The following is a 12,215-nucleotide window of genomic DNA, read 5'->3' as shown; positions in this document are numbered from 1 at the left end:
CATAAAAGCGAAATATCTTGTTTCATTATTTTTATTTACTACCTCGAGTATTTATACGTAGTTTTTACACGGGTTGAGAGCCCATTCAATTGTTCTTTTTATAATTGCTTTTCGTTGTTATGAAGTGTCACCTGTTCTGATTCGTACAGAAAGTCAACTCTTTTTAGAAGTCAGTCATGTTCAGGCCATCTCCTGCTCCCAACTTTTTAACCTAAAGGTGTATCGTTTGGGTGTAGCATTTCGTTTGAAATGGAGAAGCTATTAAAGCACTGTACCAATTCAGTTCTTTTTTCGTGAGAATCTATTCCACCTTTCCCTGCTCAACAGGCACACCCATCAACAATAAATTATTCTAAAAGTAGTAGACTGGAATAGTTTCTATGCATATCAAGTGGATTAGTTGTTCTTAGAATTTTAGATTTCTTATTAAAGTCCTCCAAAGATGTGACATGTTTAGCTGCTGTCTAAATATCTTTTACATTGGCAGCAATCATATTGTCATGGCAGCCCCACAAATTAGCTGATGTCTATTGTGTAGGAACTGCGACCGGGAGCCAGACTGAATCAATATTTCTGGCAATCCTGTTCTTAACTGAGGGGGGAGTGTAAGGCGAAATTTTTGCTCAGGAGTGGGGTCTTCACATACATGTTTTAAAAACACATTCCCCTAATGATATTTTAAATCATTGGCATACAATAAAAGTGGCATACTAAAGGCAGACAAGAGCCTACTGCCCCAACCTTAAAGATTAGCATTTTATGAAGTACATATCATCGCTGATTTAAATGAAGACCTAAACTGTCAGTTTTTTAAAATTGTTTATTGTGCTTAGTTCCACTTCTAGTTATCGTCAGAGAAAATATTTCCTTTTTATCTACAGGTGGAATAGAAATAAAAGAATTCTTTTTGCATAGCATTGCTTCTACCTAAAATAAGAGTAGAAATCCATGCAAAAAACGTAAAAAAAGCAAACAAAAACAACATCAAAAGCTGAAAAAAGCTCATTTAACAAAATTAACTTAACTGGTAAAGATATACAAAAAAGTTTTTTCTTCTAAATGAGGTATGAAGCCAATAACCAGGCTGGATCTTTCGTCTTTAATTTAATCCATATCACGAAAATTCAAGGGCATAGTAAGAACATTGTTTAATAAGTTAACCACTACAAAAATTTATTGTTTTCTGGCTACTTCAACAATTTTTTCTTTTTCACCCTCCTCTTCTTCTCTTTACTAGGTTTCGCAATTTCGTCTCCCATATTTTCAACCACAAATCCAAATGCTTGGTCATTCTTCCTTTTTCCCAGCTTCTTTTTTTCACTCTTTTTGTATACATTTTTGTTGATTAAGACACTCTTCTTCTTCATCTTATAATGCATCTCAAATTCCTCTCCCATATCTTTGTTTTCGACCATAAATCCAAATACCTGATTAGTCTTGGTTGCACCTGGCTTCTCTTCATTTTCTGCTTCGTCTACATTTTTCCTTTTTACGACTTTTTTCTTCTTCTTCTTCTTACAAGGTCTCGCAATTTCTTCTCCCATATCTTGACTTACAGCCATAAATCCCAAATTTTGATCAACTCTTCTTTCACAAATCTCTTCTCCATTTTTTTCTTTGTATACATTTTCGTTCTTCGATTCAGATTTCTTTTCAGGCTTTGGCAGGGTGAGACCTAAAGATTTTTGAAACCCACTTTCTAAACTGGACAACACTGTTTGAATTCTTGCAAGTATTGCAATTAACAAAGTCAACATTGGTAAATAATGTCCTATACTTAAAAGAGATAAAAAATCTGTGAAAGTAGCTGCAGTATATAATTTCACTTCAATACAATCATTTAACTTTTTCATATAAATATTTCTGTTATGCTCAGAATTATCAGGTTTAATCGATCTCATGCCTTCACAAATACTGAGAACTAACTTTTTTATTAGGTTCTTCAAACGTTCTGATTTGCGAAAATGTTTTGTTCTTCCAAATACTCCATGGTATTTACGATGAAAGGCGTCAAGTAGGGATATCTCTTGGTGAAATTCATCAAAAGCAGCCATTACCATTTTTTCTAAAAATGTATTATCCATCCTGGTTTTAACAAAGGCCTGAAATATATTAGATGTATCAATCGACTATAAAGCCGAAACTTTAGCAGAGACAGGCAGTATCTGATACTTCAAGGACAGTTAAAACATCTAAAGGCCAACTGGTCAGTAAAGGGAAACGAAGAGAGCGAAAAATCAAACGAATATTTTGCCCATATAATACAAGGCGTCTTCAGCGTAGAGAAAAAAAAACTAGAATCTAAAACTGAAAAAATATAAACAAAAAATATATATAAAACTAAAAACTGACTAATTGAAATATATAATACACAATTACTTAGTTTACATATATAATTATATACAATTACGTTATATATATTTTTTTGTTTATGTTTTTTTTAGTTTTAGACTCTAGTTGTTTTTCCCTACGCTGAAGACGATTTGTTTTATATGGGTGAAATATTCGTTTCATTTTTTGTTCTGTTCGTTTTCGTTTACTGGCTATAGACACAATTTGTTATTTTCATATTCATTTCTTTTTTTGTTTAAGGACAGTTAATTCAGAGGCTCGAATTTTCCTCTTATTTCTATATAGGATTCATTTTACTAAGGCACCCACAGGGGAGAGTAAAGGAGACAGCTAGACCTCCCTAAAAACAACCAAAAATATATTTTAAATACAATTTGCGCAACATTCAAAGTAAGAAAGGAATGAATAGCCCCCCCCTCCCTCTGTAACTCCAGGTGAGTTGGTAGAAGTATGAGGACTTATTACTATAGAAAACTAAATAAAGTCAATATTTGTGTGACAATCCAGGTAATCTACTCACTTAGTCTTGTTAAAACTATCATCAGATATACTTATTTTGTTGTTTTCCAGGTTATTTAGTTTATTCTTATATATTGTCCATTTTACATTAGATAATGAAGATTAATATTTTTTTTAAGTTTCAAGCTATGTACATTGATTACAATATAAGTAACGACAGTAATGTAAGATGGATTCCAAGTACAGCAGATTCAGAGAACAAAAAACTTGCTATGTTAGTCACTAATTTAATACCCGCATTTCTTTTCATTCAAAACTTCCCTGACCAAGATTGTTCCGCCTTTGAAGCATTATTTTATTTATTTGTTTAATGACAAATATATAATTTTATTAAGGAATTTCATGTTCTCATTTCCTTATTACTATACTGCTACTGCTAGGTCCTGAAATTCTATAAGATGTAACGCCAAATCCTCAATTTGATTTTTTACAGTTGGTTAGTATTATTCATTATTACAGTCCCTGAACAGAACAATCTCCACAGAGGAGATGTAGCCCTGTTCAGGACTACAGTCCTGAACAGAAGAATCTCCACTTCTAAGTTTTGACTTTCTTTTTCATGGTTTTGCACAATTTGTCTGAGCGACTTGTTGCAGAATTTTATTATAATATTATTGTTTGGTCTTTTATTTGACAGCTAGTAATCCTCTGCTTAAACTGATCCCCTTCATTGGAGGATCCGCACCCAAGTTATTTTGACATGTGAGCATAGAGCATAAAGACTAGGACTCCCATAGTGTAGCAAACCTATGATTTTTTTTCAAAAGATATTTTTATTTTGTCGAAAATAACAACCCCAAAACTTTTAGTATTTACTACTGTCGATCAACATTACAGAGCTTCACACTTACTCCTACTTCCCACAATAGTTGATTGAGATTCACCTGCCTTTTCAAGCATATTTTTTGGTGGTGGTGAAAATTCAACGACCCCTTCCCCATGCCAAGGGCGGAATGAGTACAGGTCCAGGTTTGTTTGAGATATAATAAACTCTTTGATGGAGATTTTTAGGCCAAAATTTAGGGTCCATCCCTCCCTAGTTGTACCTCAAAAGTTACAACTAGGAAACTTACTATTACTATCAAGCAAATTTATTTGATATTCAAAAGAAATAACTAGACATAAAGACATAACTAGCTCTTACTTCCAACTAAGTCTGGTCAAAATACAATAATCCTTTCTTGCTGGTGACAGTAATTTGGGGATTCCCCTGGGCTGCTCTCCCACAACCTCAGCAGTCAGCAATGCAAGTCCACGGAAATTTATAAGTGCAAATGCTTTAGGTTGTGACTAAAATTGGTGAACAGTGGTATTGGTAAAGACACGACAACATTGTAGCAAACAGTAAAAAGTTTCCCTGTATCATGCATGAGATTGCATTTTAAATCTGTAAAGCTATTGTGGTATTATTTTTGTCATAACTTTCGCTCTGTAGTTTAATTCAAAGTAGCCACTTAATTATTTGCAAAGTATTGTTATGTTGATAGTGATTTAATTTGTTAAGTGCTGGACATGAACATTATGTAATTCTAGTGGAAATTAGAGGCTATAGTACTGACGGATAAGCAAGCCTTTCCCATATCTTCTCTTTGGCATACTACACGAGTCTGATTAAATATTCCAGAAATTAGGTTCAATAGAACAGCAATTTACCCAATGGGAGATTTTTTTTTTTAATTTCCTCTTGCTACCCTCCCCCTCCCTGCTTTAGAATCAAGTTTAACTGGTGCTTAACTGAAAGTTATAAAAAATACCCAGTTGGTCACTACAATTGCTTTATTTGCCATTTTCTTTAAAATATTTAAATTGCAAAGTTTACTGTTTAAAGCAAATGCAAACACTTAAGCCGTTCAATTCTTCACGCATCAGAGGCAACGCTATAGCGTTGTGTATAGTAAAGGCCATACGGCTCCAATATTTTACTGTTATTATTTTTTCCCCAGAGGCACTTCATATGGAAGGGGTCGCCGTATAAACTTCGAAGGGGGCTCATTCGATTGGAAATCGTGAGTTCTACTGCCCTTTTTAATAGTTAAAAGTGATCGGGGGCAAATAGCCCTCCATGCCCTTTTTCCCCCAAATACATCCGATAAAAATTTTGTGGTAGCTATTTTGTTACAAATAGTTCAAAGATCATATTAAAAAACACCGGGGTCGACACAACCTCCAGGGCCCGGGGGGGCAGGCGTTGTAAGTTGAGCCCGGGGGGGGGGGGGCAAATCTGGTTCTTATAGAAATATGGTGCTCGTATAAACCCCAGAGAGGGCTCATTCGATTGGAAATTAAAAGTTCTAGTTCACTTTTTCAGAGTCAAAAGTGATCAGAGGTAACTCCCCCCCTTTACGTCCTCTTTTCCCAAGTACATCCGATAAAATTTTTTAGATAAACATATTGTTAAAAATAATTCAAAGTTCATATAACGAAAACTCCAGTGTCAACACAACCCCCCCAGGACCCGGGCCAGGCGTTGTAAGTCCTGGGGGTAAATATTGTTCTTATGGAAGGTATGCTCATAAACTTCAGAGAGAGAGCTCATTTGATTAGAAATTGAAAGTTCTAGTTCACTTTTCAAGAGTCAAAAGAGATCAGAGGGCAATTAGCCCCCCCTCCCACGCCCTTTCCCCCCAAATACATCCGATAATAGTTTTGAGATAGCCATTTTAAAAAATACTGCAAAGGTCAGATGAAAAAAAAGCTCCAATGTCAACACAATCCCCCAGGATCAGGGGACAGACGTTGTAAGTTATGCCCCGGGGGCATATTGGTTCTTATGGAAGGTATGCTCGTATAAACTTCAGAAAGGGCTCATTTGATTGGAAACTGAAGTTCTAGTTCACTTTCAAAAAGTCAAAAGAGATCCGATTGCAACTAGCCCCCCCTCCCCACGATCTTTTCCCCCAAACCCATCCGATAAAATATTGAGATAGCTATTTTGTTTAAAATAGTTCAAAGATCAGATAAGAAAAACTCCGATACCGATACACCACCCCCAGGGCCTTGGGAGCAGGCGTTGTAAGTTATGCACTGGGAGCATATATGGTTCTTATAGAAGGGATGCTCGAATACACTTCGGAGAGGGCTCATTTGAATGGAAATTGAAAGTTCTAGCCCACTTTTGAGAGTCAAGAGACTGGAGGGCAACTAGTCCCCCGACGCCCTTTTTTCTCCAAACCTATCCAATACAAATTTTGAGACATATGTTTTTTTTAATAGTTAAAAGGTCAGATAACAAAAACTCCGGTGTCGACACCCCCCCCCCCAGGGCCTGGGGGCAGGCGTTGTAAGTTAAGTTCAAGGGGTATATATGGTTCTCATGAAAGGGATGCTTGTCTGAACTTCAGAGATGGCTCATTTGATTGGAAACTGAAAGTTCTAGTTCACTTTTTAAGAGTCAAAAGAGATCCGAGGGCAACTAGCCACCCTAACCCTTTGGTCCCAGACCCATCCAATGCAAATTTTGAGATAGCCATTTTTTTAAAAATAGTTCAAACATCAGATAACAAAAACGCCGGGGTCGCCACAACCCCCCAGAACCCGGGGGCAAGTGTTTTAAGTTATGCCCAGGAGGCATATAAAGTTTTGTGTAAGGGGTGGTCGTATAAAATTGGAAGTTGGCTCATTTGATTAGAGTTCTAGTTCACTTTTTAAGAGTCAAAAGAGATCCGAACGCAACTAGCCTCCCCCCTAGCCCTTTTTCCCCAAATCCATCTGATAAAAATTTTGAGATAGCCTTTTTCAAAAATAGCTCAAACATCATTTATGTAATTCGAAGGTGTAATTCGTAGCCACACTTCGAAGGTGGCTCATTTGATTGGAAGTTGAAAGTTCTACTTACCTTCTTACAAGTCAAAAGTTAACAAAAGTTAGATGAAAATTTTGAGATAGCCAGTTTGTTTGAAATAGTCCAACAATAAGATAACAAAAACTTCGTTGTCATTATATGCCCTCCCCCGCCAGAGCCAGGGGAAAGGTTGTAACCTATGCCGCGGGGTCATATAAAGTTTTAATGGAAGAGATTATTGTATAAACTTTGGAGGGGACTCAAATGATTATTGAAAGTTCTAATTCACTTTTAAGAGTCAAAAGTGATCCGACGACAACTAGCCCTCTCCCTCCCAACCTTCTTTTCTTCAAATGCGTCCAATCGAATTTTTTATATAGTCATTTTGTTCAAATCAGACCAAAGATAATATAACAAAAACTCCAGGGATAAAACAGCCCCCCCCCAGAATCCAGGGCAAGTGTTGTAAAATTTGCCTGGTTTTTATGGTATGGATGGTCGTATAAACTACAGAGTGGGCTTATTCGATTGTAAATCAGAATTTCTAGTGCCCTTCTCAAGAGTCAAAAGTGATCGGAGGGCAACTAGCCCCCTCCAAGGCCCTTTTCTCAAATGAATCCAATCAAAATTTTGAGATAGCTATTTTTTTAAAAATAGTTTAAAGATCAAATAACAAAACTCTGGGGGTCGACTCATCCCCTTAAAGCCCTAGAGCAAGTTTTGTAAGCTATACCCTGAGGGAATCAAAGGTTTTATGTAAGGGGTGGTTGTACGAACTTCAGAGATGGCTCTTTTGATTGGAAATTGAAAGTTCTAGTTACCTTTTTTATGAGTCACCAAAAGCGATCAAAGAGTATATGCCCCTTCACACCCTTTTCCCCGTTTATGTCCAATAAAAATTTTGAGATAGCCATATTGTTTAAAATAGTCCAAAATTCAAATTACTGTAATTTAGGGTTTGAGAAATCCTCCATGGCACTTGGACAAGAATTGTAGGTTATGTCAGTTCTTAAGAATTGAAAGTGATCAAAAAGTAACAAACCCCCTCCCCTCTTGTGACTTTTTTCTCCAAATGCATCTTATCAAAATTATGAAATAGCCATTTTGTTCAAAACAGTTTAAATTCAAATTACTTTAACTTAAGGGGTTAAGAAATTTTCCCTAGATCCTGGTGCAAGGATTGTAACTTATGTAAGTTGTCTACTATTAGAATATAAGGCTCTGTGGAAGCGGTGGTAGTGACCTTGGAGGGGACTCATAAGAGTCAAAAGTGGTCAATGGCCAACTAGCCCATGACCCACTTTCCCAAAGGGTGTCCAGTCAAAATATGAAAATAGCCATTTTGTTCAGAATAGTTCAAAGGCCAAATAACTATGCTTCCGGGGTTGACAGCCCCCCAGCTTGGGGAAATTGCTTTTAGTTATGGAACTTAATTATTGTTTCTTGTATATTTTGTTTACTTTGATACTTGGATTTAGTGATTTTCATGGTAACTTTGATTTATGGTGCAAGGGCTAAGTTGTGCAAGTTCCTTTTTGTTACTTTGGTATTTTGTTAACTTTCATCCTTTCTTTGCTTTGATACTAGTTTTGATACTTCAATGAAAGTTTGATGTTAAAAAAATCTTATATTGAAATAAGGAGTTTTTTAAAAGCTTGAAAATTTTTTCAATCAAAAGACAAAAAAATTAATTAAAAAACTTTTTCCCAACTCTTTCCAAAAGAATTGGGGTTATGTACTTCTAATGAATGGTGTCTTCATTACAAGTAAGAGCATGGCTACAGCCCATTTCTCAAGCAGTAAAAGTATGATTCTCTTACTTGAACAAACAATTATCTTACTTAGAATTATCATTCTCTTACTTAAGTGGCTACAAAGTTCTGTAAAATTAGTTTACCTTTTTTTCATTATAATAATTGGGGGAACAGAATTCAAAAACAAGTGAGAATTGGATTAACAATTGGTTGTTAGACCGTGGTCGTCTTCAGGGAGTAGGGGTTATGTACTTCTAATGAATGGTGTCTTCATTACAAGTAAGAGCATGGCTACAGCCCATTTCTCAAGCAGTAAAAGTATGATTCTCTTACTTGAACAAACAATTATCTTACTTAGAATTATCATTCTCTTACTTAAGTGGCTACTAAGTTCTGTAAAACTAGTTTACCTTTTTTTCATTATAATAATTGGGGGAACAGAATTCAAAAACAAGTGAGAATTGGATTAACAATTGGTTGTTAGACCGTGGTCGTCTTCAGGGAGTAGGGGTTATGTACTTCTAATGAATGGTGTCTTCACTACAAGTAAGAGCATGGCTACTGCCCTTTTCCCTAATGGTAAAAGTATCATTCTCTTTCTTAAATAACCAATTCTCTTACTTAGAATTATCATTAACTTACTTAAGTGGCTACAAAGTTCTGCAAAGTTAGTTTACCTTTTTTATTATAATAATTGGGAGAACAGAATTCAAACACACGTGAGAATTGGATTAAGGATTGGTTGCTAGACCATGGTCGTTTTCAGGGAGTAGGGGTTATGTACTTCTACTGAATGGTGCCTTCACTACAAACAAGAGTGTGGTTACTGCCAGTTGCTCTAACAGTAAAAGTGTAAGGCCTACTGCATATTTGGCACTTTACTAAAAGGGATTATATTACAAATATTTTATTTTGTTCTTATTACAACATTGAAAACAAAATGAAAATTGCAGTGAAACCAGAAGAGGATTTACACATAGGCCAACTAGGCCCTGCGCCTTTACTGTTCCTGAAGTTTTGGGGAAATCTCTGAAAATCTTGCATTTAAGGAGCAGCAAAAACACTTGGGCCTAGAGGTGTCAAAAGCTTTAAATCCTCTCTGGGTGAAACAAAATCTTGATCTGGTGAGCTTTCAGCAACTAACATCATTATATATCCAATATTCTGTTCAATTTATTAGTTCTTACTAAAACTGTTAATTTATTTTAGAATAAAAAAATATTTTGAAAAAGGGAATTTTGAAAAACTTGAAACTTTAGCAATCAAAAATGAACAGAAATTAATTTAAAAAAAAAATCTCTGAAAAAGTGGTTTCTAGTTAACAGCCCTTTTAACCCTTTAAACTAAAATCAAATATTTGTGGGCATCAAGTCATTTTTGATCATAACATCAAAAATGAAGTGGTCAATGTTCCTATTACCTGAACAATTGTTTAGGGTCATGAAACTATTTTTAATTGATGCATTTTGACTGTTGGAACATCTTTTCTCTCTTGCAAAATTACCAAAAACTCACCATTATGGAGTTATTCTGGCCCAAATATCCTGTATTTACACATATAGAATTGCAATCATTTCTGTTTTCATCAATTGGATATTTGAAATCGTGAATCTGTAATAGTTTAGAAACAAATTTGGGCTATATATTTGCACATCAGGGGGGTGGGGGTAAAGCATAGCATATATCAAATATGTAAACTAATCATTGCTGTATTTAATATATGCCATGCCTTACCCCTCCCCCTCCCTAATGTACAAATATATAGTAACTCCATAATGGTGAGTTTGCAGTAATTTTGCAAGAGAGAAAAGATGTTCCAAAAGTCAAAATGCATCTATTAACAATAGCTTCATGACCCTAAACAATTGTTCAGGTAATAGGAACATTGACCAATGAAGTTAGTTCATTTGTTAATAGATATGTTGATCTAGTATCCATCTATGCATTGTTCCTAGGGCAGTAGTAGAACTAAGGTAGATATTCATAGAACCCTATAGCTTTCCAAGTGTTTGGTTAAATGGCATAGGTAAACAGTGGGAGTAAGTGTGCCTCATATAGAAAGAAATTATCATTTTAAAGGGTTCCAAAAAACCCTGAAACTGAATTTTCATGAATAATGATTATTGTATTCGGAAAGAGCGTAAAAAATGGCACCTATTGAAGTGCTCACTTTATTTGTAGGTCAATTATATGAACTTCTTAATTACCTTAATTTGCACTTTGGAGCAAATTAAGATCTGTAGATCTGTTGAATGCTCCTGAGTTGAATCAGTGATGTCTCATGGCAGGTATGAGCAGGACGGAATGTCCCACTCATACTTCCAGTCTTTTGTGGCCCACTCTTTATCCAGTGCCTTCTTGAATGCTTTGGGGGTGGGGGCTGAGACTGTTGCTTTGCACAGTTCATTCCAGGGGTTGATGACACTGTTGGTGAAGAAACTCTTTCTGGCCCTGGTTCTGACTGACTGCTTGAACAGCTTCTTTGAGTGTCCTCTGGTGCACTGTGGGGGGCCTGGGTGGATGGGCAGGATCTTGGCATATGATGAGTTCAGCAATTTGTGGGTCATCATCATGTCGCTATGGTTGCGCCTGTACATGAGGGTAGGGAGGTTGAGAGCCCGTAAACGATCTTGATAAGGTTTGTCTCCAAGGTTTGTGATGGCCTTGGTTGCTCTCCTCTGGACTCCCTCAATTAGCCTGACATCTCCTATGTATGTTGGGAAGGCAGCGCACAATATTTATTTCATTTTCATAGCCTAACCCTTTTCAAGATAGCAAAAGTAGCTTGTCTAGAATTTCACTGTGTTCCTTCTGAGTAGTTATTTTAGGTTTGTACTTTTTATCTTACCATACTAAAAGTTATAATAACATAGGCCTATGTGACCTAGTATGAAGCCCCATTAGGGTGAGGTATTTTTGTATTCTAGCCACCATTTTTGCTTCTCTATTGAGCAGTGACCTCGTGCTTTTTTAAACTACATGTGATAGGTGAATTAGGCTTTCAGGAATGAATCTAACTACATTAGAAACTGACAATAGCCTAGGCTATGAGAAAGGTCATGCTCTACTTGTAAGGTTCACACTGCTTTTACAAGAATAGCGCCTAACCTTGAAAAAAATGAATTTACTAAGGTCCTGAAAGACACCTTGCCAAACCTAGTACTCTGAAAGAGAAAGGGTCGAGATATAGGCTGTTTTTTTTCTACCTCCAGTCTGGCAAATAACCTTCACGTGTTTTTCGTTTATAATATTTCTTTCAACATAAATCTAAGATGGCGCTACTGAGCAAAACCTGACATCTATGATCATTATTTGTCGCGCTTACAAAAACACAATGCCAAGTATTGACACTGATGCCAAGTTAAGACAGATATGATTTTAATAAGATTCTTTAGGGATTTTGTCACCTTTTTCAGCATGAATTGTATTTTCTGTAAAAAAAAACCTAGTAGGAGTTCCAGTTCCAAAAATTATAGGGAGGTATATGGACTAACAACAAGTCCTTTCACCTCTTTGACTTCTTGTCCAGAAAAAAACTAGCCACTGGAAGCGCTATTCTCCTCCAGTCATCAAACAATGAATATATGCAATTATGAACAGTAATACACTGTTATTGATTGTGGGAAGTGCGAGTACCTGAGCTACCTGTCCCCAGCAGTTTAAGGCCACTAGGCCGGCCGGTACCGATACGGCTCTTCCTACTCATTCCCGCTCTCTTCTGCACAATCAAAAACTATAGATAGATTACGTCCTTTTAAAAATTGACTTCTCCAAGCTTTAATCATTATTAAACAATATTTCTCTTCTTT

General features: G+C 36.1%; 2 protein-coding genes across 2 annotated transcripts in view; one reads left to right on the top strand and one right to left on the bottom strand.

Annotated features, from left to right (window-relative positions):
- Window positions 1–12,215, top strand: part of LOC136032676 (uridine-cytidine kinase-like 1) — a 79,737-nt gene that overhangs the window by 26,972 nt on the left and 40,550 nt on the right. The window lies entirely within an intron of this gene.
- On the bottom strand, window positions 1,134–11,633 carry LOC136032677 (uncharacterized). Its single transcript, XM_065712971.1, has 2 exons — window positions 11,553–11,633; window positions 1,134–2,102 (listed from the first exon to the last, which is right to left on the bottom strand). The coding sequence occupies exon 2, from the start codon at window positions 2,082–2,084 to the stop codon at window positions 1,188–1,190; it is 897 nt and encodes a 298-aa protein (XP_065569043.1). The 5' UTR covers window positions 2,085–2,102; window positions 11,553–11,633; the 3' UTR covers window positions 1,134–1,187.

The sequence above is a fragment of the Artemia franciscana genome, chromosome 11, assembly GCF_032884065.1.
Source record: "Artemia franciscana chromosome 11, ASM3288406v1, whole genome shotgun sequence".
In the NCBI taxonomy this organism is placed as follows: domain Eukaryota; kingdom Metazoa; phylum Arthropoda; class Branchiopoda; order Anostraca; family Artemiidae; genus Artemia; species Artemia franciscana.
This window is presented reverse-complemented; position numbering and strand designations above follow the sequence as displayed.